This window comes from Triturus cristatus, chromosome 2_2, assembly GCF_964204655.1.
Source record: "Triturus cristatus chromosome 2_2, aTriCri1.1, whole genome shotgun sequence".
Taxonomy (NCBI): Eukaryota; Metazoa; Chordata; class Amphibia; order Caudata; family Salamandridae; genus Triturus; species Triturus cristatus.
In genome coordinates, this window is record NC_140582.1 from 288,248,903 (window position 1) to 288,276,682 (window position 27,780).

Sequence of the window (27,780 nt, forward strand, 5' to 3'; positions counted from 1 at the left end):
CTATAAGTACTTCTTTAGCTGATTGACTAGGTTGGAGAGAGACTCTATTCTTTTGTAAACATGTATGTCATTTGCTTTATGGCTGACATACTCTGTGTAGTACTTGCCATAGGGACCTGCAAGTGATCAAGTAACTTTATGAACTCAAACTAAGATCCCTCATCTTTTAAACACAAAGCACCATGCTTTATAGCGGGGAACAACCTTTACAACGCAACTTTTACAACGCACTACCATTACAACGCATTTTTTACAACGCATAATCCATTACAACGCATGATATTACAACGCATGACACTACAACGCATTTTTAAAAACTACCTTTACAACGCATTCCATTACAACGCATACTACCATTACAACGCATACCATTACAACGCATAATATTACACTACACTATCCAACACTTACCCTACTGATGCACCCCCTGGAGTTAGAATAGTAATTTTTACCCCTATACTATCCAACACTTACCCTACTGATGCACCCCCTGGAGTTAGAATAGTAATTTTTACCCCTATACTATCCAACACTTACCCTACTGATGCACCCCCTGGAGTTAGAATAGTAATTTTTACCCCTATACTATCCAACACTTACCCTACTGATGCACCCCCTGGAGTTAGAATAGTAATTTTTACCCCTATACTATCCAACACTTACCCTACTGATGCACCCCCTGGAGTTAGAATAGTAATTTTTACCCCTATACTATCCAACACTTACCCTACTGATGCACCCCCTGGAGTTAGAATAGTAATTTTTACCCCTATAATATCCAACACTTACCCTACTGATGCACCCCCTGGAGTTAGAATAGTAATTTTTACCCCTATACTATCCAACACTTACCCTACTGTTGCACCCCCTGGAGTTAGAATAGTAATTTTTACCCCTATACTATCCAACACTTACCCTACTGATGCACCCCCTGGAGTTAGAATAGTAATTTTTACCCCTATACTATCCAACACTTACCCTACTGATGCACCCCCTGGAGTTAGAATAGTAATTTTTACCCCTATACTATCCAACACTTACCCTACTGTTGCACCCCCTGGAGTTAGAATAGTAATTTTTACCCCTACACTATCCAACACTTTCCCTACTGTTGCACCCCCTGGAGTTAGAATAGTAATTTTTACCCCTACACTATCCAACACTTACCCTACTTTTGCACCCCCTGGAGTTAGAATAGTAATTTTTACCCCTACACTATCCAACACTTACCCTACTGTTGCACCCCCTGGAGTTAGAATAGTAATTTTTACCCCTATACTATCTAATACTTACCTTAAATGTAATTTAATAATATGCGTTGTAATGGTATGCGTTGTAAAGGTAGTATGCGTTGTAATGGTAGTGCGTTGTAAAGGTATTTTTAAAAAATGCGTTGTAGTGTCATGCGTTGTAATGTCATGCGTTGTAATGGATTATGCGTTGTAAAAAATGCGTTGTAAGTGCATGCGTTGTAATAGTGTGCGTTGTAACGTCATACATCCTTTATAGCCTATGTACAGTGTATCTCAGAGGTGACTTGTGTGCCCTAAAATGTGCAATTGGCACTTGACAAACAGCTTATACATGCTAAGCAAAGCTCCAAGTGAAACTGCATAGACAAGCTCTTAACTAGTAGGCCTGACCCATGTTTAAAGGACTATTTGTCTGCATAGGTGACAAGATTGTGTCACTACTTGCCTACATATCTGAGTGAGTGTAGGAGCACAACTGTAGCAGTACTATGAGATTTTTAAGTACATTTTTGGGTATGTGATAATCTGTTTTAGTATCTCTAAATGTATACACAAGTGGCTGAACAAATACCTCAGTGCCTGTGTTAGGAAATACAGGGGTATGTACCTGAATTGACAACTGCCTTCGATACTGCTGCACAGAGAAGGTGTTTCTGAGTATGTGTCTGAATCTTTAAGTACTTCTACAGCTGTTTGATCATGTGAGGGAGAGACTCTATGTTTTTATGAACATTTATGTCATTTGTTTTTATGGGTGGCATACTCTATTTAGTAATGGGCATAGAGGCTTGAAAATGCACAAGTATCTTTTTGAACTGAAAGGGACACCTCTCATCTTTTAAACACAAAGCATCATGCTTTATAGCCTACCAACAGTGTATCTCAAATGTTACTTGTGTGTACTAAAATGTGCATTTGACACTTGACAAACAGCTTTTACATGCCAAGTGAAGCTACAATGAGAGTGCAGAGACAGGGTCAGGAGTAATACACTTGAGCCATGTTTAAACACAGCAAGTTTAACTATGCCTACTACTCTCATACTACATATTAAAATTAGTATTAGTTGGAAGAGCAAATCTTACCAGCTAAGCACATACAAACCTGCTCTAAAGGGTATCTAATACATAGCTGGCACATTTCACAGATTCATGTGTGATCTATACCTATAATGCCAGTCAGTCATAAAATCTTTATTCGGATTAAGTGCAAACCATAAAAGCATACAACAATAAATACATAGTAAAAACAAGGATTTCATTATCGGGGAATTACCAAGCTTTAAAAGAAACACAGTTACGCCAATTATTTTAACAAGGTGACGTGTCCAGTTAAAAACATTAAAAAGGGTACAGTTCATTTCTTCAAGGTACGAATTACCACAGTTAAAAAACTTGCAATATTTAAAGTTTCCCAAACATTGTTTAAAAGCTGTAGGTACAAAAAAGCAGGTCTCACTTGAACAAAGCCTTTATCTCTTAATATAGGGATCAAAAAACGTTTCCTGATGTCAATAAAGTGCTCACAGAAGAAAAAAAGGTGTATTATATCCTGGGGGGAAAAGTTATCACAGGAACAAGGGCCAGGGTCCAACGCCCTTTTCCAGTCTTTCTTGACTCCAATCAATAGGTGTAGTTGATTCAATCTAAATCTGGTTAAAAGAAAACGGTGATTTGCATTTGTTACATATCCAAGATAGGGTTCCATAAAAGGTGTTGTTTTACAGAGCTGATGGGTCCTAACGGAACCCTTAACCAGCTCCTTTTCTTCCCTTACCGAGGTAGATATGTACATATGAGTTTCTTTGCACCAATTAATGTCACCTTTTACCAGGGTCTCAGGAGAAAGAAACAGCTCTGGTCTACCAAGCTTTTTAGCCAGGTTCCGAATATATTTCAACCAGGGTATGTGCAGACCATGGTCAAGCAAAAGACAGTCTCTCAAAATAGTGTGATTCAAATGTAAATTCGGGTTAAGCCAAATGCTGATCCATTCAAGCATCAGGGCCAAAGCAATACTGTCTTCAAGAAAACCGATACCAAGTTCCTGATGGACAATATAGTTGGCGGTTGAGATCGGGACTGAGAGGAGGTTTTTTAAAAATCTATCCTCAACAGTCTGAATGCTTTTGGCGTTGTTAATGCCCCAGACCTCAGCTCCGTACAAAGCTATGGAGAGACACTCAGCTTTGTACACCTGGATAAGGGCCTTCATTGGTCTAGCTCCCAGTTTTCTGGCAAAGCCCAGAACACCTACTGTTGCTCTTGAAAACACAATCTTTTTAGCCATTATTTGGGTTACCCCGGAATCTCGATCATCAAAAAGAACACCCAAATAAGGAAAAGAAGAGACCCTGGATAATTGATGACCCCCACATAAAAAGGTTTTAGATTTAGCGGATTTAGGGCCAATGACCATGACGTGTGATTTGACAAAGTTAACAGATAAGTCCAGAGCCTTCATAAAATCGGCAAATGAGTTTAACAATACCTGTAGGCCCACTCCCGTTCTAGCGATTAGGGCGGCATCGTCAGCATATAAAAGGGCAGGGACTAAATATTTCCCTGCATGGGGGATATCTTTACATGAGGCGATAAGGGTTTTGTCTAAATCATTTATATACAGTGTAAAAAGGAGAGGTGCCAAAATGCACCCCTGCCTGACCCCATAGGATATGGGTATATCTTTAGTACAGTTACCCTTTTGATCGTAGCGAACTGTAGCTATTAACTCTCTATGTAGGTCCGCTAAAAAGTGGACGATGCCTTTATCTACACCAAGTGCAAGGAGCATGGGCCATAGTTTGGATCTATTTACACGGTCAAAGGCCGAGGACAAGTCCATAAAGGCGACCAACAAGGTTCCTTTCTTGGCCACCGTGTATTTACCAATTAAGAGTTGTAGATTTAAGCATTGGTCTATGGTGCCCATCCCTTTCCTAAATCCATACTGGACCATAGAGAGTTTTCCAGATTCCTCTAGCCAATCGTTTAGTTGGGCGAGGACAACCCTCCCCAAAACTTTCACTGAGGAGTCTATGAGGGAAATTGGTCGATAACAGCTCGGGTCGCCTCTATCCCCCTTTTTAGGTCTCGCTGAGCCCAGCGCATGCGCTGGCTCGAAGAGACATTATGTATGTGGGCCCCAAAAAGTGCTACCAGGCAAGCCTAGAGCTACAGTGCATGTGCGCGGGCGCGCGCGCCGCACTTACTTTCACTTTCGCAGCCGCACGGCCGCTTTGATCGCGATCAAGCTAACATCTGGTGAAAAACACTCAGGAAGATTAAACCAGTTTTACAAGTGCAGGCCACCAGGGGGTTATTAATCGGGCCTCGTTACAGAAAGGCTATTTTTCTTGTATTTAATATTCGATTACCAATCACATCAGCCCTTCATGAATGTTTTTTTCTTTCCGACATGAATCCCTCCCAAATAAACTCACATGAGCTTTTGATTAGGAGAGGCCGTCTTCAGCTGCAGCGCTTTAACCGTGTACCCCTCACCCTGCTGTAGCCTCAGAATGTCTCCTCCCTACAATGCAACCATGGCCTCGGTGGGGGTTTAGTCATGTTTTCCCAGGTTAGCGTTTACATTCTCGGAAAGCAGTTGCGCATACACAATATGTTGAGCTTTGGCTGTGAACGCAGCACTTGTGTAAATCGATCCATTGCAAATTCACAAGATTTAAGAGGGGGACAGCGAGAGGAGACTACGGTGAAGTCAGTCACCCACAGGAATGACCTTGCGCCGCCGTGATTAGCCGCGAGCTCTACTCTAGCCTCAGGTGAGTGCTTCCTGAATGAGTCCCTAAAGGAAACTGGTGATCCATGCAGCACTTTTAACAACTGACCCTCACTTAAGTCAATCAAGGAAGATGGCTTCGGAAATGAATGGCTTTCCTGTAAGGAGGCGTAGTCTAAATCTTCAGCAAACTCGTTCACGTGCGGGTTCTCCAGCCAATTGGCAGTGCCCGAGCTATTTTCCTCGTCAATTTTGAATGTCTTTTAGCGGTGCTGTCCATCAGCACATCTGCTGTTCATCATGTCTGAAAGTCATTGAAAGGCCAGAATCACAGAATGTTGAGCAAAAGCTGAGTCTCTTCACCCCCAAGGTGAGTTAATTTCCCTGCTTCTCCTAACACAAAATAGCGCTATGATGTTGCCTGTGTTGGCTGCATCATAGCGCTTTTTTTAGGTCTCGCTGAGCCCAGCGCATCTCGCTGAGCCCAGCGCATGCGCTGGCTCGAAGAGACATTATGTATGTGGGCCCCAAAAAGTGCTACCAGGCAAGCCTAGAGCTACAGTGCATGTGCGCGGGCGCGCGCGCCGCACTTACTTTCACTTTCGCAGCCGCACGGCCGCTTTGATCGCGATCGCGATCACTCACTTTCGTGCGCAGACCCAGCCTCCTCTGCCGGCACACCCACAACTGGCAACATTAGTTTTCTACAGCGCTTCGATCTAGCGCTTGAAATCACCTCACCTACCACCTGTTACTCTCGTCACTCAGCAATGTTTAGTTTCACCCACCCAGCCCAAACTAACATTGCTCCCCATCCCTTCCCATCATATCCCTTTAAAATGTTGTCCCTATCCAGCAACTGCAATATGCTGCTATGTCACTCATTTATGAAAAGGGTCATTTGCGCATATTTAACCTATTTTTTTATTTTTTTATTCACCCCTTTCAAGATTGGCAAAGAAGCATCTTGGAACTGCAAAGAAAACATAAATGGCGGCTTTGTCATTCCTTAAGTGGTGTAGCCAGTGTGCCATGGGTCTTATTGCAAGGAAGAACCCCCCCCCCCCACCATTGCTTGAGCTGTGACCTTGGGGCCCAGTGCCACTTCACCTGCTTTAACAGTGATAGCAACAACCCTACATAACTTAAGTGCACACATGCATGTCGATGCATGAAAGCATAAACACACTCATGGTGAGTCGCTGCAGCGTCATGCCACCTATGTGTATATGTGTGATGACATGTGAGCTTACATACTGTTGGACTTTTTTTTTCACCAATGCTATTCAGCATTGGCAATAATCATTTCTCTTTTTGTTGATGCAGCATCAGTAAAAATAATTGCCAGAGCCTAAAATTCTGCATTGGCAAAGCATGCTGCCAGGGTTCTTGGCCCTCCCACATCTTACCACATCCCCCCCGGATCCCTTTGCATGCATATCAGCGCTAGAGCCTGGGTGCTCAAGATGCCACCATTGAAATGCATGGGAGAAAGCCCCGAGTGTAAGGGGAGAGCCTCCGCTGGGAGACTGAGCGCCGCGAACGGGGCTGTTTCTCCTCAAGATTGACTCCTCAGGTAACGACCCCTGAGGTTAGCCTGCAACTCAACTTTGCTGCTGCACAACAAATGCCTCAATCGCTACAAGTAGTTTTCCTAGCATATGATACTAGCTGAAGCCCGCCCTCCCTGTTTCAGTATTTTCTCATTTCTTTCTGATTCTGGGTGCTCTGTTTGCCTGCAAGTGCAGGTCTAGAAACACATCTGAAAATAGTTTCCAAAATATTCAGAATATGCGAGCAGTTTCCAAAATGTACAAGGAATTTGTAAAATCTGCACTCATTAAGAAATCAGAATTCTCTGAATATAAAACCATTTCCACGGATTTGGGCAGTGCCTACCTGTCAATGTTGGTCAATAAATGTTTTAAAACTGATGTTCAGTACTGATTGTACATGATTGTACAATCTGTTTCATTATTGTTCAATATTCGAGTACATTACTCTAAGTTAAAACTCGCTTTTGTGACTTTGGTTCAATGCTGGGTTCGATATTCGTCTTTGCCCCACCACATTTATTACTCAAGACAAGAAGGATGCATATTAAGTTGGTGCTTTGATTTATAAGCCATACCTTGAAAATCACACTGGACAGAGGCTGAAGCTAAGAGTGCCCCCCCCCCCAAACCCCGCCTTTAAACTTCTTAGGTAGTACAAGACAGCAAAAAAAAGAGTGACAATGCATGCCCTGACAAACTAGTCTTTCACATTTTAATATAGCATTAGTATGCTATGACGATTTTTTTTTTGACTTATGATTGTCAGAATGGCTCGGCTTGTAGTAGACAGTCGTGTTTGAATTGTACGTCCAGATTTCTCGAAATGACCCTCAACTCGGCTGCTTTTCGGAGGCAATCCTTTAAGTACGACACACGCGGCTGTATGAGCCTGTATTACGCCTTCCAGTGGGATAATGACCTAGACAGCACCCAGGAAGGAGGGGAAGTTTAATCTCTGGAGGCAGTCCTTTTATCATCCAAACAGGGGGAACTTTTCTGTGTCCTCTTTTGTTTCTCTTGATTACTTCAGGGCTTGCAATCAAATGCAGCTTAGTTGCTGCTTCTATGTATGACCAGAGCGCCATGCGCGCTTTCACTGTGGCAGTGCAATGGGTCTCACATTTGCGAGAGTTTGAGCTATTTGGCATTGTAAATGACAATGCCTTTTATTTATGTGTTGGTTTTTAAAACATAAATAATAAGTATTGTCATTTACAGTGCCAGTAGCTTAAACTCTTGCAAATGCGAGACCTATTGCATTGCAAATGCTTGTTAAAAATAGGAACGATGACCGATTTCGCCCACGTTAATGGGAGGCCCTGTTGACAGGCATTTGTAAAAACATTAAAAAGGATTTTGGACCAGAGTTTTATATCTGATTTAAAAAGATCAGCCGGGACTCCGTCAGGTCCCGGCGCCTTATTACTTGTCATTTGCAAAATAGCATTAGTCACCTCTGATTCTGTAAAGGTCAAAGTATAACTATCAGAGTTAAATAAGGGCCCTGCCCTTGAACCATCTCCATCATACACCTGTTTAAAATGAGTATACCAATCATCCTCTTGGATATTGCATTCAAGCTCGGTATTGCTTTTACCGTTAAAAAAAGGCTTGTTTACAATAGACCAAAATTTCGCACTATTTTTGATGACATCAATTGACAGGAGTTCATTCCATGCCTCATCCCTAATTTCATTTTTACGTTTTTTCTGAGCCATTTTGTAGGCCTTCCTACAGATGGCAATTTCTGCTCTGTCAGGGGGAACCGCTTTAAGAGCTAACATAAGCTTCCGTTGGGAAGATGAGCAGCTGTGATCAAACCATTTCTCCCCAATTTTGGGTTTGTCCTTGCTTACTTTTTTGAGATCACTATTTACCTGACAGCAAATTTTATCATAGGCTGTCAGAACTGCATCACTACAAATCCCGTCCTGTGAACACAAAAGTATTTCATCCCCTACCGTGTCCCACAATTTTTTAGTGAAATCCTCTGGGACCAGCTGACACCATTTCAGGCGTCGAGTTTGGTCAGTTGGCCTTATGCCCAGTGTACTGACAGTAGAATTATCAGATTTTCTTTTTTTAAGATCATCAGTGAAAGTTAACTGGACAGGATTGTGGTCACTATGGATAGACCACTTAACCTTATATTGACTTACATTTCCAGCTAAGTTAGGTGTAACAAAGATGTAGTCAATAGTGGATCCTGTACCACATCCTTTATAGGTCGGGATGTCATTAATGTCATTGACGGGGTAGACCAAATGATTCCCAACTAGGAGCTCATCTAACAATATCCCTTGTGGTGTGTGTTCAAAGTGTAGATTACCTTGATTATGTGGACCCAGACTGTCCCATATAAAACAATTTTTAAAACAGGGATGAACATTAAAATCACCGAGCACAACAACCGAATAAGGATTTTTACATGATTCATTATACATTTGTAAAAAATCAAATAGACTGAGTAAATGTTCATTTGGCATATTCTGAATAAATTAGTTATAAAAATTTACAATGAGCCAGATCCCATTTAAATTGGAGTGGATTTCTACTGCTAAACAGTGAGGCGAGCCTGTCTCCACTTTACTGTATTTACCATCAATGGTCAGTGCAATAAGGGTTAAAAGTCCACCTTTAGCCCTCCCCCTACTGGAGGCCACTGCTGGTGACCAAAAAGCAGAAAACCCATCCAGCAAAAAGGTATTTTCAGTGTCCCAAGTTTCTTGTAGGCCAATAATTTCGTGGCCTAATAGACTGTCCCTCCAGGTAGGGTCATGAGTTTTATTAGTTAGGCCAGCTATATTCCAGCTAAGGACACTTGTGCCTAGAGGCGTTCGCGGGGGACTGACAGTAGCACCCACTCTTTCATCATTGACAGTCCCCAATACAGACGTAACATTTTGGGTGCCCTCTCTACTTGTGACTTGCACAGAACCACTGAGAACCGTGTCCTCTCCCTCTATAGAGGATGATTTTTCCATTATGGGTTTTGTAGTGGCCCCAACAGAGTGCAGTCAATCATTGGAATCTAAGTTACTCAGAGCCTGGAACCGATTTGAAATAACAAAACCTTGAGGAAGCTGGCTTTCAGGGTTACTTGTTCCGGCCTCCCATGGAACACTACGGGGTAAATTTGTTTGTTGTTTATAGAAATAACCCAATGAATGAAGGGTAATACCCTCGCCAGTGTGAGGGAGCAGAGTAGCTTTCGATAAGATATTATGCACTATGTGGGGATTTCTAAAGTTTATTACTACACAATCCCCCTTTATAGTCTTGCGTGAGCGCCCAACCCAGGAAACTCTTCTCGTGGTTAAAATCGAATGAGATAAGTATGCTGGAAAGCCATAATTCTTATTCAGCCACGAGACAGATTTATTTTTAAGGGATTCATGGGTTTCGGTGAGAGAGTTCTGGGCGACGTCCTTCAAGGGGGGATCATTTGTTAACACTACAACAAATGGGGCACAGTCAGGGGGGAGATCTGGTTTTACTCCTCCTGAGTAAGTACTTGCCGTTGCGTTGTTACTGCTTGGGCAGCTTCCAGGAGGTGAAGTATTACTCTCATTTGCTGTGGATTCGACGACCAATGGAGCTATATTATTTAGAGTATCCTTTGAGGGCCTAGAGGTGTCAGCAGAGACAGGTAGACCCTCTGCTGCTCTGGTCATGTTTCCAGGGGAATTAAGCCTACATGCCAAAAGATTACGTAGGCCTTCAATCTCATCAGATAGTTTGCCAATCTTGGTAACTAAGGGTTCAACAATTTTCAAGATTTTGGACTCTAAAAGACCTAACAAGGAATCAAGTTGATAAGAATCTAACTTGGCCGTGGGGTTGTTCAAGGTGGCTGATTCCTTGATAACCTGAGTTATTGGAACAGGACCCGTCTTTTTATGAGTACTTCGTGGGCCACCCTGTTTCAGATGGGTCCGTTTACGGGATCTTAGCACTCTCTGGGTTGGCCGGTCCGGAGAGTCTTCTACGGTCTCATTAACATCAGTCACTAAGTCTCTATTAACTTCCAATGATTCTTGTTCACTAGGAAAATGATCATCCATGGTTAATAAATCATTAATCCCATTTAAACAATTCGTAGGTTGAGATGGAGAGGAGACTAAAGTGACTGTGTTGTTGGACAAAGGGCTAGTAGTTGTTAAATTTGATCCATGGCCTGAAGATTTGCGCCTATCACTGTTAATTTTGTTGACAACTTTAACTAAATAGTTATCTAACGTTGCCGTTGTCGTGGATTTGCTGCCTGCTACTACTTTAGCCATGTTAGACATACCCCTGGAAAATCCTAAAACTTAGATTAAACTTAATTAAATTTTCCCACAGTGTGGCAACACCAGCACCTGTGATGTGATGCTGCCTGATGGCCAGAATATGTACCAAATATAAACAAGCTAAAAACAATACTACAGGACCGAAATACCGTACATTGGGCAAATTACCCCCACCGTGTAATTAATAATACAGTCTTGTAGAGTCTTACGCGTTAGTGGGGTGGCCCGTCCCGGCCTCAATCGGTCCTCTGAGGGCCTCAGAGGGCCCGCCCTTTGCCCGGGCTTAGCCCGCGCGCGGTCCCGCGACGCGGGGGAAGTGCGGAGATTAAATGCGCCTCAGTGCGCGCAGACGTCGTTGGCGGCTTTCCAGCCGCAAGGGAGCCTGGGGGTTGTGGTCCCTGTCTTCCTCACTGCGGCCGCGATGAGAAGAGCTGCGGCGACGGGAGGAAGGGAGCAGCCCGGTGTCCGACGCAGGAACCAGCAGCCTGCACCACGCCAAATTCTGCCAAATTCTGCCCCTACAGTAAGTTTGTAAAGAGCTCCCGCTCTGCCGGGGAAGTGCGGAGATTAAATGCGCCTCAGTGCGCGCAGACGTCGTTGGCGGCTTTCCGGCCGCAAGGGAGCCTGGGGGTTGTGGTCCCTGTCCTCCTCACTGCGACCGCGATGAGAAGAGCTGCGGAGGCGGGAGGAAGGGAGCAGCCCGGTGTCCGACGCAGGAACCAGCGGCCTGCACCACGCCAAATTCTGCCAAATTCTGCCCCTACAGTAAGTTTGTAAAGAGCTCCCGCTCTGCCGGGGAAGTGCGGAGATTAAATGCGCCTCAGTGCGCGCAGACGTCGTTGGCGGCTTTCCGGCCGCAAGGGAGCCTGGGGGTTGTGGTCCCTGTCCTCCTCACTGCGGCCGCGATGAGAAGAGCTGCGGCGGCGGGAGGAAGGGAGCAGCCCGGTGTCCGACGCAGGAACCAGCAGCCTGCACCACGCCAAATTCTGCCAAATTCTGCCCCTACAGTAAGTTTGTAAAGAGCTCCCCTATAATGCATGTTTTCCTTTCAATTCTCTGTCTTGTCCTTATGTTTTTAAAAAACAATCAACAGGACTACACGTCCCAGAAGTCAAAGAAAAACATTTCTTTTGAGCAGCACATCATATATAAACATGTAAATCTTTCCACATCTTCTAATACATTGTTAAGTATTAGTTTCATCCTCAATGTGCAGATTTTTTTCTAGTGATTAGACCATGCAGTACAACAGCAGATGCACCATATACAATTCCAGGTCAGCACCTTGTGAAACAGCTTCTCATACACCTAGTCTGCACATCAGACAAACTCTTACTTACTTATACACGCATAAAGCGTCTTACTCATTTTTAAAACTAAGGGGCTTATTTACAAGCACCTTGCGCCACCCTTACGTCACTTTTCCCATGTAAAAAATTACACAAAAGTGGCGCAAGGGGCTTGTAAATCTGCCCCTAAATATATAAAACCACTCACGCTACCACTCATAGATTATCTCAGGTAGATTGAATATTTGTGAAAAAATATTTTATACTGTCTTTTAACATTTTCCCAAACACATACCTTTTGCAATCATTTATTTTTCCAAATTAAATGTAATACATATGAAAATTGTGTTTTTTGATCAAATATTCCTCTTATCAGATACAAACAATACTCTTAGGAGATGTAGAAAACTAAGCATAAGAACACCACCACTCTCATACACAGCAACCATGAATGGCAACCTTTTCAGTTCAGTTTCAGTTTCAGTTTATTTATGTCTTTATTTCGATTAACAAAAAAATCATAAAGACAAGGTGCATCAATAAAACATATGGCCTAGCACTGTACCACAATGACCACTGTAACCAATAAACAGAAAAACCGTTAAAATACATAATAAATAAAATAGATAAGAGATACATACAGTGAGATATTACCTCAGATTGTCTGTAAAATGGATCATACTTCATATAAATAGCTAAAATCACAGAAATTTTACAACCGGCATAAAAGACAATAAAGGAATTTGTGCATGATACATGTGAATTACTGTAAACTATGACAAATTGGTAGAAGTAGCTGCTACAAGGGGGCAGAGACTACATAAGTATAAGGTTGTGTTAGCAAACCCTCAACTTTTTCGCTCAAATGACCCACAACCAACTCAGAAATGTAGCCACTGCTATGACAATAGGGTCATCAGTGTTGGTTTTCAAAATCCTAAGACCCTCCATAGCTACTCTGATGCCCATGTTCTTACAAATAGGGTTCATCCATTTGTACCTAGGTGGCCTATAGGCAGGGCATACAAAGAAAATGTGAGCCAGTGACTCAATCTCGGCTGGACAAAAAGGACATTTATCATCTATAGGGGGTAACCAGCTTTTGATAAACACTTTGGTAGGAAGAGAACCCACCCTGAACTGATGATACAACTTTCCGTCAGTAGGTCTTGTAATGATGTCCCAGTATGGTTCTAGTTTTGGCTTGTGTTTGTGATCGATAAAAACACGTATCAAGGAGCTGCAATGGTGTTGTGTAAATTGGTGCAATCTAACCATACTCCAATAGGCTGCTTTCAAGTCATTTTTAGCGGGGAAAGCGGTAACTTCTGGACCCACCCACAGTTTGCTCATACTAATCAGAGTGTGCTTTAGATTCCTTATCCAGGGTATTTTAAGTTATGGAACCCAACGCCCTGACTTCAGAAAAAGCTTGGGCATACGGGGAGAGCTCCGGAGTGGTCCAAAGTCTTCTCCAGAAAGCTACCGGTCTAAATCGTGCCTGGTCCATGATTTTGTTTCATCCCAAATCCAGATATAAAGTCCACAGTGGAGTAGACTGAGGAAGGCCAATCAAAGCTCTTAAAAATCTGTTTCGGGCAGCCGCCAAGGAGGATTAGTCGTTAAAACCCCATAGTTCCACCCCGTACAACACTGAAGAACCTACTTTAAGGTTATACATTTTAAGTGCGGGGGCTATGGGCTTAGTCTTGGAAAGCCTATGCTCTTTTAACAATGCTCTTGCAAGTTGGGAATGTTTGAGTGTCAGCAGGTCAGTCTGGGATTTCCAACTCAGTTTCATCCCCTTTTCAACTTTGCACTCTCTTTAATAGTGCAGAAGGCAGCAAATAAAACATATCTTTCATTGTTTTATTTTGTAACTCCACCTCTGAATGGTTAGTATGTCTTAACCCTTTCATATACTTTCACAAAGAAGCCCAATGCAATAGGTTGTGATCATCGCAACTAATACACGATAATGAACAGGAGTCCAAAAACCTATTTAGCATGCTACTTTTATAACTTTAATAGTACAGTACACTTAATTAGCACGCTCTCACTAGATAATGTAATACTTGTTACACAACAATAAGTCTAAAGATCTCTAATTTCTTAAAACAGACAACTCTCTCTTTAATTTCCTTCCCCCAATACACCCTTAGTACCGTATCCATAGCAACCCACTAGAACCAGTTGGTCACAAGTTCACCGTACATCCTATAAGGGGTATAATAGTTACAAAAGGAGATGCTGCTGGTGTGGTTTACAGTACAGAATTAAAAGCATATCCAAGTCTGCATTACACTTTTTTATTTCTCCTGCAGCCAATCATAAATCTGGGTTTTTATACTTCCAAGACACTACCTAATTTTATTCACCTCCATATTCACAGCATCCAATCAAACATGTTTTTTTAAAACCAGAAGCCCAGCTTCATTTTAAGTGCCTTTCCTTTTTAAAACGGACTCATTCAGCTCTACCCTTTTCCAGTCTGCTACTGCTGCTTCAATTCAAAATGTTTAGAGTGTGGATTGTGGGCCACAGTTATGTCTTTTGCGCTACAGAGGCAGCTATAAAAGTGGCATTGACAGAGACTTGGGTTTGCCTAATGTAGACATTACTTGGGTTGACCAGAGAGTGTTGAAGTGACATCAATTGCTGCCTTTAGTTAAAAGCATTGTAGATTCCCAAACTCCTGACCTGCACTGTGGTGGCAATTACATAGGCACACTGACTGGGGTAGGACTGGAAATCCGAGTGAAGGATACCTTTGCACAATTAACCCCTTCGATGCTGCGCAGATTCCGCCGCTGTGCTGACGGAATCTTGCGCGGGCGTGGTCATGACGGAATGGTCCCGTCATGAGCACAGCTCAACCGTGGGTCATGACGGAACCATTCCGTCATGAGCACCGAAGGGGTTAATGACACTTTTCTTTCATTCTGTCTTGGTATACTCCAACATATGCCAAAGGCACAAATAGAAGTGGTCTAAACAGTTCTGTCCACAAATTCACAAAGCCAGGAAACATGTTAGTAAAACTGCTTTACATTCTCAGAGGCCATAGCATGGTCTCTAGCTACAACAAGAACCTGCGTTTTGACATGCATGGAATCTATAGAAGTGATGGAGTTCAGTTCCCAACAAAGGCAACAGGGTGTTCTCAGCAACCTGAAACCTTGCATCTGGTCTTATGTGTAGCTGTCATATACACAAAATTAACACAAAGGCTCGTCTTTGAGCTACTCTAGTGCCCAAAATATTGCTCATTTTTTTCTATCCATTTAAAAAAAAAATTGCAACAACTTCATAATACTCACCAATACATCGCAATTGTGCAAAACAAAAGCAGAAATTCAATAGCCACCAGCACATTCAAAATGTATAACTATATAATTGATTCTATTACACTAGATACATCACTATCTAAATACCTCTAGAAAAACATGTATGAGTCTCTGAATGTGTCTGTAACAACGTAAGTGTTTCAGTGGGATCTTTGACTGGGTGCTTGAGTGTGTGAGTGCGTCTCTGAGTGGGTGTGTTAGTGTCTGATTTTGAATGGGTCTTGTTTTCAAGAAAAAGCGTATGGCATTTATTCCTTCTTTGTGATGTATGCTGGTGTACTATGAGTTTACATCCAGACATACCATCTGAAAATCTGGATCCCACTGTATATCAAAGATGTGTCTCTAAAAGTCTGTACTGTCTTGAATGTATGAGGGTAGAGCACATACATAGGATTGTAGGTAATAATGTACGTATTTTAATACGTTTTCATGAAAACTCCTGATTGATGATATAATTGGTCTGATATATATATATATTTAGTGAAAAAACCATAGGTTTCACACATGTTATAGTTAGCTGGACATTTTACTCGTAAAAAACCAATGAAATTGCCCCGTTATAGTTAGTTCAGCTAACTATAACTCGCGCGCCCGCAATGCACTGCTGATGACGTCACATATTACATCACTCATGACATGGTCAGTGACATCACTCATGACATCACTGATGACATCTCAAATGACATCACTGATGACCTCACTGATGACATCATCCTTGTGATAGAGTGGCAGACCTCCTCTCACCTTAATATAAGCTTTGATACACACATTCAAAAATAGAGACTAAAAATTTCAAAACAATGGACATACCAATACCAGTTACAACAACCTCTTCAGTAATTCTAAGATCCACATACACATCCACTCATTCACCAACAGTCCTATACAGTCACTCATACATGTACTCACTCATCATATGTACTCATACATCTATACATCCTGTTACACAATGCCACTCATCCATAGAGTTACTCACACACATAGTCACTCATGCTAATAAAGAATCAAACATACATTTACTTGCATATACAGTTATACACACACCACCACACTTACTTCTACGGAAACTTACACATACTTAGTCTTTTAAACAATCACTTATAGAAACACATACTTATTCATACAGGAACTCTTTCAATCTCTCACTTTCACATATACTCACATATATACACCAATAGTCACATATACTAGTTTAAAACGTATGTAGTTACTCCTGAAGACACTATTGAGACAGTCATTCACTCACTAACACACCCATACACACACTCATCCACCCATACAGTCCTGCACACATGCTGTGTTCAACACATACAAACAGTGAGTCACTCATTCATGCACCGATGCACTACGTAATACCCCCCACCGAACCATGCAGACACTCAGACTGATACTCAAAAAAACAACTAATAACCTAAATAGGCACCCATGTAGCTACTCACCAACCCATGCAGCCACTTATACACAAAGTGAGAGACTGATACAGATATTTACATATTTAAACATTATTCACTAAGCCATGTATTCACTATGATACACTTAATCAGTCAGTTACACAATCAATTTTTCAAAAACAAATCATCCATTTAGACACTTATATACCCATTTATTCTTCCATCGACCATGAGATATACATATATAAAACATATTTAATTTTCAGAATAACACACATTCACTAGATGATGTCATCAGTGATGTCATCAGTGATGTCATTTGAGATGTCATCAGTGATGTCATGAGTGATGTCACTGACCATGTCATGAGTGATGTAATATGTGACGTCATCAGCAGTGCATTGCGGGCGCGCGAGTTATAGTTAGCTGAACTAACTATAACGGGGCAATTTCATTGGTTTTTTACGAGTAAAATGTCCAGCTAACTATAACATGTGTGAAACCTATGGTTTTTTCACTAAATTTCTAAGGTTTTTTAAATGCTAATTCCTAACTATAACGTGTGTGAAACCTATGGTTTTTTCAGTGAATTTCTAAGGTTTTTTAAATGCTAATTCCTAACTATAACGTGTGTGAAACCCATGGTTTTTTCAGTGAATTTGCAAGGTTTTTTAAATGCTAATTCCTAACTATAACGTGTGTGAAACCCATGGTTTTTTCAGTGAATTTGCAAGGTTTTTTAAATGCTATTTTTTTTTTATATTCTTCATTTTTTTCAAACATATTTTTATTTTAATTTTCTTATCTTTTATAAAGACTATGCTTTAATTTTTAAAATCCTTAAATATTTTTTTTATATATATTTTTTAAAATAAACATGTAAAATTTATTTCCAGATTTTTTTTTTTTTTTTTTTTATAGTACGCGTACCGTAAGCTCACGGTAAGCGTACGGTTTACGCAACGTCCGTAATCTATCTACGCTGTTTGCGTATAGTTACGCACTTTGCGTAGCCGCGCGTACTGCGCGTGGGACGCGTGCGCGCTTACGCAACACGCGCACGTTACGCGGAAGTGCCGGGAAATGACTGTTATGCGCATGTGCGCAAGCGCGTGTCTTTTTTACGCGCACGCGTACTTTTTGCCGTAAGCGCACCGTAAGCGTACCGTAAGCGTACGGTAGGTCATGTGATCTTGAAACACAACTTTTGATTGGTTGAAACTACTTTCAGTTCTAGAACTCTCCTACACCACACCCATTCCCCTCATTTCTGCTTGTGATCCCTTGGGAGAAGGAGCTGGTTTGTCTTTGGGATACGATGGCAGAACAGCAGAGCTCTTCTGAGAGTGAGGCTAGCACCAGCAGCACTGTCTTGAGGCAGAGAGCGAGGAAAGTAAAACCTTCTTATGTTTGGGATTATTTTACTTTTCCAGAAGGCCAGCAAAAGGTGAATGCACCCTTAGTTACTTGCAAGCTGTGTCAGCGTGTACTTTCTAGAGGTAATCCTGACAGGAAGTATTCCTTTGGGAATCACACCATGATGAGGCACCTCAAGGATGTACACAAAAGGACACATGCTCAACTTTTTGGAGGTAACTCTTCAGAAAGACGAGCCAGTACATCCACAGCAGCTCAGCCTGGACCATCACCTGCAGAGCTTACTCCTTCTTCTGCAGCTCAGGTGAGCCCTTCATCTGTGGGGGGAGAATCTCCTTTTGCTGGCCCTCTGGAAATGAACCCTCGATTTCGGAAGGTTGATATTCATTGCACATTTTGTAAAGCTCTAATTTGTTATAGGGAGACCAGTGTTTCCCTAGTGAATAACAAAATAGATCAGCACATTTGTAGCTTTGAATGATTTTCCCGTGGTTCCTTTCCTCTGTCCCTGCATGAACACAACGGTTCTTTTAAGAGCCAACCTTATCTTTCATCTTTTTTTTACATTTTTTTTAAAAAACTTTTTTTTTTTTTACCGTACGCGTACGGTAAGCGTACCTTTTTTTTTATTTTTTAAAAAAAACACTAAAAATCATTTTTCACATTACAAGGTCCTTGAAAGACTACAATTATTACTATTGACTTACCATACTCACTGAAAAAAATATTTATTCATTTGTTTTTTTAAAAAATAGTTTTTAAAATGGTTGTAGTTTACGAAAATTTTCTATATCGATCTGAAAAAAAAGAAAAAAGTATTAATATTTTTAAAACATTTTATAATACAGTACACATATTTACATTTTTTCCCAAAAAATATTTTTGCCTTATTTTTGCTGTTTTCAGAATATATTGCATTTCACTATAAATTGTGAAAGCAATTGCATTCATCATTTTACAGCGGGCAAAAAAAAATAACAATCTCAAAGATTGTATTAAAAAAGCCCAGAATCTCTTCTCACTTAAACTTATCATTACAGAAATGCATATTATTCTTAAAAAATGTCATCTAAAAACAATACTTTTTTCTTTAAAATACCGTCTGATATTTTTGTTTCAGAAGTACATTCACAATAATATATCTCAAATAACTCCAAAATACATCTGATTTTATTTCCTTTAGGCCAAATAGTATTTTTTATTCTTTCCCTGGAATAAATTTCCAAGGGAAAACCATTAAAATTCTAAAGTTTAATCTGTCCAGATCTCACCGATTCTCTGTAACATTTTGGTTCACGAAAATTTTTCGAATAATTTATTTAGTCCACAATAGAATTGCTTACTTTTCCACATGGCCAAATAGTAATTTTTGAAATTATTTTTGAAAAAATTTCCAGTGGCAGTCCAATAACATTCCAAAATTTAAAATGTGCAGAAGTTACCGATAATCTCTAAATTATTGGTTTTTCAAAATTGCATTAAAAATTTAAAAAGTCCACATTACAATTGGTTATCTTTCCTTTAGGCCAAATGATAATTTTAAAAATCTTTTTTCTACAAAATTGCAATGGTAATCCTGTAAAATGGTAAAATTATTTTGTCCAGATCTTGCCAAGTCTCTCTAAAATTTAGGTTTCAGGAAGATTAGATAGGAATTTGCTAAATCAAAAGGCAAACGTTGTTTGAAAATCAATTGGGAATCATTACACAGTGTCCATCCTTTTTCACATTTTAGATAAACTGTGTAATGTCCAGAAGTAACAGTAGGTCCATCATGGAAAATTATTGCAACAGTTACAAAAGTTTTTCCTGAAATTGATAATTGCTGTCCTGTAAACTTCTTTATTAAAGTATCCAATTTTGATCCATCAGCTCTACATCGTTGCATCATTAAAATTACATACTGTCCGTATTCCCTTAAAATTAATGTTGATAACATGTCAGAATTACACTCACCACATTTCATGCTATGATTAGCATCTTTAACTAAGTTTGCAAAAGTGACTGTTTTACTCTCTGGCAATGTCAAATAAATAAACCTTTCATTATCAACAATAGAACCACTTATATTATAACAATTATCACAACTATGTTCCCATTTATAAGAGAGACCAAAAAAAATGTCAATGGGAACTCCTTCTTCTTCCACTACCTGAAGAAAATACATCAAAAATTCGTGAGCATCTTGCTGTTCATTTTGAGAAAACTGTGTTCGTCCTGAACATACATCTAAAAGTTTTCTAATATCAGTAGCACTTTCTATTTGAGTTTTATCTTTACTCAGCTTTTGAAAAAGGAGACTGAGCTCTGAACAGAATCTTTTTCCCTGATTTATTATTATCTGCTCTTGCAAACTTTCCAGATAAAAAGCAACATTCAGCACTACATTTGCGTAGCAGTTGACACCAGAGCTATTTTCAAAATGACATCCTACAACCTGTTCTTCATTTTCCTTATTCTTTTTGCTTGCAATTACATCACTCCTCTTTTTTTTCCTCTTCTCTACATCTTCATTACAGATATTCTCATTTCTCCTTTTACGAGAAACTACACGTTTCTCCAACACAGGATACTGACCTAAATGAGGAGCATAGCTTCTTCTTAATCTATTATACTCCTTTACACAGTTTGTATCAGCACTAACTTTTGAGTCATCGAAGTCTATCATGAATAAACCTGATAATGTTTTGACTCGTGACAAAGCAACATATGCCATACCTTCTTTGAACACACTAGATCCAATGTTCACAAATGCACAATCTACAGTCAATCCTTGAGACTTGTGAATAGTTACAGCATATGCTAGAGAAAACGGAAACTGCTTCCTACGTACATATAAGTCTTTCACAAGCATGAAACGAACTGAACAACGACAAATGTCTTTAACTTCCTCTATCTGATCAAATTTTATTTTTAACCATTCAATTCCATCTTTTTTCTGATAATTAATAAAACCCACAACTCTTCCCATCGCTCCATTTACTAAGCCTTTTTCAACATCCAAATTTCTCCTTAAAAACACTCTACAGTTCATGCAAACATATAGATTTTTTTCTAATCCTGCTGTTTTGGAGATGTTCTTCTCTAGTGAGTCCAATTTATTTTTCAGTTTGCCTGTTACTGTGACAGTAATTCTTCCATCCTCAATTTTGTCCACTGCTTCCAATTTCATGATCTCTTCCTTTTCCAATTTCAAAAGCTCCTCATTGAATATTGAGCATTCACGTAGAGTTGGCATTAAGCAGATGACACTTTTGTTTTCTGCAATGTTCTTGTATATCTTCTCTGCAACTATTTCTTCCTTTGGAAATAAATTATGTAGCAGTCGAGTCTGTAATGCTTTTTTGCCAGCTTCTGTGAGTAGTCCAATCCTGATATCTTTCAGAATACTTCCATATTCTTCATCGTTTGCTTGCCTCATATTAGTTGTAAGTTCCTTGTACTCAAAGAAGGACCAAATATTTGTATTACCGATGCTTCCCAATGACTTCTTCGTGTCTTCATGTGTCACAGTATTAAACACTGGTTGTCCTTTAACCGGAGTAAGTTGCAAAAGATCCCCAAAAACTATGACGTGTTTTCCACCAAATAACACGTCATAGTCTGTCTTCAAAATTTGCTGCATTCTTAAATGCACAAAGGCAAGCATTAAGTTTGATACCATGCTCACCTCATCAATAATGAGAACTTGCATCTTCTTCAATACTCTTGAAACTTCCAAGCATGCTTCTCCAGTTAGCTTGTTGAATTGTATTTTGTTCTCATGCTCCACTGGTAACATTAGCAAACGATGTAAGGTGATTCCTTTTATGTTATATGCTGCTAACCCAGTTGGAGCAGTAACCACACAAGACAAAGTAGAATCTGTTTTTTGCTTTAGGTAGCTTCTGATGACTTTAATTAGGAAACTTTTTCCAGTGCCAGCTTGTCCGCTTACATACATCCTGATTGGATGAAATGATGTGCATGAGCACTCTTTTTTTTCATGTAGAAATCCGTGATCAATTTTGTTTTTGATCTCTTCATAAATTTGTTGCTGCTCTTGATTCAGTTGTCTTTCCAAATTTTCTAAGTCTATAAATTCTTCTTGAGCTTGATTCATAGCCGTTTCCACTTCATTCATGGCTATTGATGCTTCATTTTCAACGATTGGTTGTCCTAGGGGATCTTGACTGTATGTTCCTGAACTTTGGCTGTCCTGAGAACTGTCTCTAGCAATTTCTGCTGCAATTGTAGTTTCCTGTTCAATTTCTTCATTTAACATTTGCAGATAAGTTGAGAATGTACTGCATTGTATGCTGTCTTTGCAAGCATTAAAAGAATCTTCATAGCTCTGGAATTCTCCCAGTAGTTCATCCTCTGAACGCCATGGTTTAAACAACTGTAAAAGAGCCAAGTAGTAAAATTCTTTCTTGTCGGTAGTGTCGCAACTCAGCTTCCGGTGATTTATCAAACTTCCTTTGGTTTGCTTCACCAAACATCCTTCTTCACCAACGACTTTATATTTTCAATTATTGATGTCTTCTGCAGCTTTCCGTGAATAAATGTAGTTCTGCAGCACTTCATAGAGACACATGTTCTCCAGATGATGACTTCTCTTGGGATAATATGTGTCCAACATGTTTGTTTTCAATATATCTGTACTTTCAGGTTCGAACTGTGCCAAATATTCAATTTCTCCAACAGATTTCAGTACCCGATTTCTCATTGCTGCAAGGCCTAAACTTGCCCAAATTATTCTTCTTGACTTCGAGTAGAGACTTGCAGAAGATAATCTATCTGAACATTCGTAGGATCCAATTTCTCGATGCGATAACATCTTCAAACTGAAACTGTACAGCTTCTTACTGACAGTCTTCTCGTGAGAAATCTCTTCCCACATTTCCTTCAATTCTGTTTTTTCTGATTTCGTAATGTAAGACGTTACATATCGAGCAACAGCAATGGAATTGTCAGCAACATACTGTATATCCATGTTAGCGTTCCACATGGATAAAATGACTGGGTTGTAGTCATTTATATTTTTTGATTCTTCTTTTCTTTTAAGGTTGTAGGTATTCTTAGGTGATTTTCTTGTGATAGTATGTCTCACAGCTGACATAAAACTGTTGACTCTTCCATTTGTAAGAACAGGTCTAGGAAATCCAAATCGACATTTAGTGTAGTATTTTTCTTTGCTCTTGTATTTCCGTCGACAGTATTTTCCACACCGATGACTTTGGAAACGTAGAACTTGCTCCTTTAACTTGTACTCTTCTGTGCTTTTAGGTATAGCACATGTTGCATATTCTTCAATGTAAGATAACACTGCTTCATCAGTATCTGTTCCAAACTTTGGGGCATCCTTGATCCACAGCAGCATATGAATATGAGGAGCACCTCTTGCCTGGTACTCTTTTCTCCAAAAGAAATCCACTACTTCTCCAAGGGGTGGATTTTTTTTATTGCAGATGAAGGACATCATAGCCTCAAATCTATGATTGAAATATCTGCAAACATTAACCGGATCCAATGAGCACAGTTCTCCTGCTGTCTTGTATTCGATGTTTTCAATGTTTGAATTGGCCTCTCGTAGAAAATCCAGTAAATCATCCCAAGCGTACTCGGCGCAGCTTAGGGTAAGGAACCATGTTGGTGTTCCTAAATTGCGTAACATGCATTTTAGTTCACCATGGCGTCGGTACCAATATTCATTTGTCCCACGCTGACAAGCCATCAGATTGATCAGTTGTGTTTCCAAATGATCATCTCGGTGCTGCACTTTCTCCATAAAATCCTTAGCAGACACATTTTGTAAATGTACTCCACTTTTTAAAATGTGATTTACTGCATAAGACAGTGCAGACAAGTCGCTTTCAAATAAAAGATGGAACAAATAAGGGATACTTTGTCGAAATCTGGGATCTTCAGCATATAGTCTTGTAGTCCGATACTCAGAAGCTGGAATCTGTTCCGGACGTTCATCGTATCGTCCTCCTTTTCCTTTAGGAAACAGCTGGGGAAAACATCGAGCTTCCAAGCTCTCCTCCCATACACTCACGGGATTTCCTTTTGCTTTCTTCATCTGAAAGAGATCAATATTGTCTCCCATAACTTCTTTCGAATGGAGAGGATGTATGCTAAAATGTTCATAAATTTCTTCTTCCTTTGACTTGTCCACTTTTTCAATTTGTCCACTTGGTGTTTCTGTATCTCCTTGTAAATCTTCTTCTTCTTCTTCTTCTACTATATAAATTGATTCATACCATTTGTTATTTTTTTTCAAATACAAATTTGCTCTTTGTACTTTCCGCACATCTACCAGCTCCTGCCAAATCTTCTTATTCTTTGTAGGTACACCATTAACCAGAATAATTAATGGTTCAGTTTCCAAAGTATCCGCATCAATAGTTTCCATATTTTTTTTCAAATCCAAGGGCAAATACACCACTCTACCTTTTAAACCTCTCAGTAAATCTGAAGGAGGTAATTTACCAGTTTTGGGCTCCATACGTACTATGGTCTGGAACGGATGAACACATTGAATGAGTATAGACTCATATGTATTTAATTCAGAAAGTTCAGCAGGAATAGCATCCAATTCTAAATTATTATGTACAGCTCTGGTCGGCATTCTATTTTCCTCTAACTTGTTGTAGCAGTATTTACAAATACGCTGATCTTCACCCAATTCAAAACAATTTTCAAGAAATATATATGTTGCAAAATCCATCCACTTATAATTATCTTCATTTTCACTCTTTCTGTAGAGATCAACATTCCTAGTTTGTTTTCTATAATGAGTTCTGCGGCAACAAATACAAGTAACATTTGGTCTTTCATTAGAGACTATTGCAAATTTTGTTATGTGATCATTAAATGTCTTACTTACACAAGGTTCTACATTCTCTTCCACTTCTGCCTCATTTACTGTGTCCTTCTCTGCACTGTTTTGTTCAGGACCAAAGTAACAAAACTGAATTTCATCAACAACCTTCTCTACATCTGATACCGTTCCTCGGAACAGAGCCCTATTCAATTCATTTAACTTTATTGCTGGACTTTTGGCAAAATACAACCGTCTCACAAACTTTCTCATTTCAGTATGATGAACAGCCAGCATCCTAAAATGATGGAAAACACTATTGCACACTTTTCTAGATAGACAAGCAAGAGAATGACCCTGCAAACCAGTATTCTCTCTCACTCTGCATGGATCCAGACTTTGAAGCACCTTAATCTTTTGTTTTACACTTTTTTTACTATATTCTCTTAGAAACTCTCGAAATCTGTCAATAGATTCCTGACGCACAGTGCAAATACTACTACAATTCCAAGTGTACACTGGGGCTTTAGGACGTCTCCCCATTGCCTCATCTGCCATCACTTGTACCTCATCTCTTGGAACCATTATCTCCTTCTCCATTATGCAACCATTTTTTACTTCGTATGAACGACCTCTGGTGTCAACTGCATGCAGCAAACTATTACTTTGAAAATAGCTCTCTTCATTAAAAAAAGGTTCACTACTTGAGCTATGCATCCACTTTCCTAAAAACACTTTACAAAAATTTGTTCTGTTCACTACTCTTTTGCTTTTGCTTTGTGATTTCAGTACATTAACCATTTTATCTAATGTACGCATCCTATTCAAAATTAATATGAATAGTTTCCTTTTTAATTCTAATGCCTTTGCTGCAATGGCTTCAATTTCTTTTTTTCTCTTATAATATTTAGCCTTTTGCTTATATTTCTTTATATCCTTTATCAAATTGGACATAACTCTTCTCTGAAACATTTTTCTACGTATCTCTTTAAATGCTGTTTTTCTGTTTATGTTAAACTTTTCAATTGCAGAAGGTATATTTGCATTAACTAAATCCTCAATTTTTTGCTGTTCTGTAGGTTTTGTTACATTTTTCCGAGAACAGACATTTTGTACATTTTTGTTTGTTTTCAATATTTTGTTTAGGAATTGTCTTTTTTGCTTACCAGAAGATTTTTTCTTTTTCCCAACATCAGCATCTTCTACTAACTTTGGTCCTCCAGTTGTCCTCAAATATAGTTTTTTTTTTAGCGTTTTTTGAACTCGAGATTTTGTAGGCATCTTAAATTTTGTTCACTGTTCTTCAGCAATACCTGCAAAAAAACTAAAAAAAAAATTCTTTATTGTATTTAAATATATTACTACATTTCTTTTCACAATAGTCACAAAACGAAATTTCTTTGCCAATTTGAATGCACACAAACTCCTCTTTTTTTTTGGGCAAGTGAAAATCTGTATAACAAACTGTCACATTATGAAACCAAGCTGTTTTTTTTTCAGACCACCACCGTGTGTATTCTCTGTGACTGCCTACACTCCAGCAGGGGCAACCAGCCTTAGTGATGCTGAATGTATTTGCATTACAGACTTAAACCTGAAAACCCCACTCGCTTCTAATTACTGTGCATGACTATACATGGCAAGCACATGGGTGTGTGCTAAACCTCTGCTTCTTCCCCCAAAAATTCGCTCCTCTTTTCCATCTACTGCAACTGTGAAATCACCAGAGCAAGACGCAATACATTTCTGCCTATAATTCTTCTATGCACACAGAGTCATGTTTTCACATTAGTGCCAAAACGAAATTTCTTTGCCAATTTGAAAGCACACTTACTGCTCTTTTTTTTTCGGGCCAAGTGAAAATCTCTTTTTACACTTTGAAATCACTTTTACAGACTGACACATTCTGAAACCTTTTTTTTTAAATTTATTTAAATGCACATGTCCAAGCTGTTTTTTTTTCAGACCACCACCGTGTGTATTCTCTGTGACTGCCTACACTCCAGCAGGGGCAACCAGCCTTAGTGATGCTGAATGTATTTGCATTACAGACTTAAACCTGAAAACCCCACTCGCTTCTAATTACTGTGCATGACTATACATGGCAAGCACATGGGTGTGTGCTAAACCTCTGCTTCTTCCCCCAAAAATTCGCTCCTCTTTTCCATCTACTGCAACTGTGAAATCACCAGAGCAAGACGCAATACATTTCTGCCTATAATTCTTCTATGCACACAGAGTCATGTTTTCACATTAGTGCCAAAACGAAATTTCTTTGCCAATTTGAAAGCACACTTACTGCTCTTTTTTTTTCGGGGGCAAGTGTATATCTCTTTTTTCAATTTGAAATCACTTTTACAGACTGACACATTCTGAAACCTTTTTTTTTAATTTATTTAAATGCACATGTCCAAGCAGTTTTTTTTTCAGACCACCACCGTGTGCATTCTCTGTGACTGCCTACACTCCAGCAGGGGCAACCAGCCTTAGTGATGCTGAATGTATTTGCATTACAGACTTAAACCTGAAAACCCCACTCGCTTCTAATTACTGTGCATGACTATACATGGCAAGCACATGGGTGTGTGCTAAACCTCTGCTTCTTCCCCCAAAAATTCGCTCCTCTTTTCCATCTACTGCAACTGTGAAATCACCAGAGCAAGACGCAATACATTTCTGCCTATAATTCTTCTATGCACACAGAGTCATGTTTTCACATTAGTGCC

At 39.7% G+C, this 27,780-nt stretch overlaps 1 protein-coding gene across 1 annotated transcript; it reads right to left on the bottom strand.

The window, feature by feature from the left end:
* On the bottom strand, positions 1 to 27,780 carry LOC146862150 (uncharacterized). Its single transcript, XM_085643059.1, has 4 exons — positions 27,114 to 27,780; positions 23,098 to 26,648; positions 10,065 to 10,856; positions 1 to 116 (listed from the first exon to the last, which is right to left on the bottom strand). The coding sequence occupies exons 2-4, from the start codon at positions 26,333 to 26,335 to the stop codon at positions 1 to 3; spliced, it is 4,146 nt and encodes a 1,381-aa protein (XP_085499185.1). The 5' UTR covers positions 26,336 to 26,648; positions 27,114 to 27,780.

Excerpts from the sequence above, each read along its gene's own strand:
- LOC146862150 (XM_085643059.1), bottom strand. The coding sequence starts at position 26,335 with ATGCCTACAAAATCTCGAGTTCAAAAAACGCTAAAAAAAAAACTATAT. Across the intron at positions 10,857-23,097 it reads TTCTCACGAGAAGACTGTCA|GATTTTCCAGGGGTATGTCT; the intron begins GTAAGAAGCTGT and ends TCTAAGTTTTAG. Across the intron at positions 117-10,064 it reads CAGTAACAACGCAACGGCAA|GTCCCTATGGCAAGTACTAC; the intron begins GTACTTACTCAG and ends GATCACTTGCAG.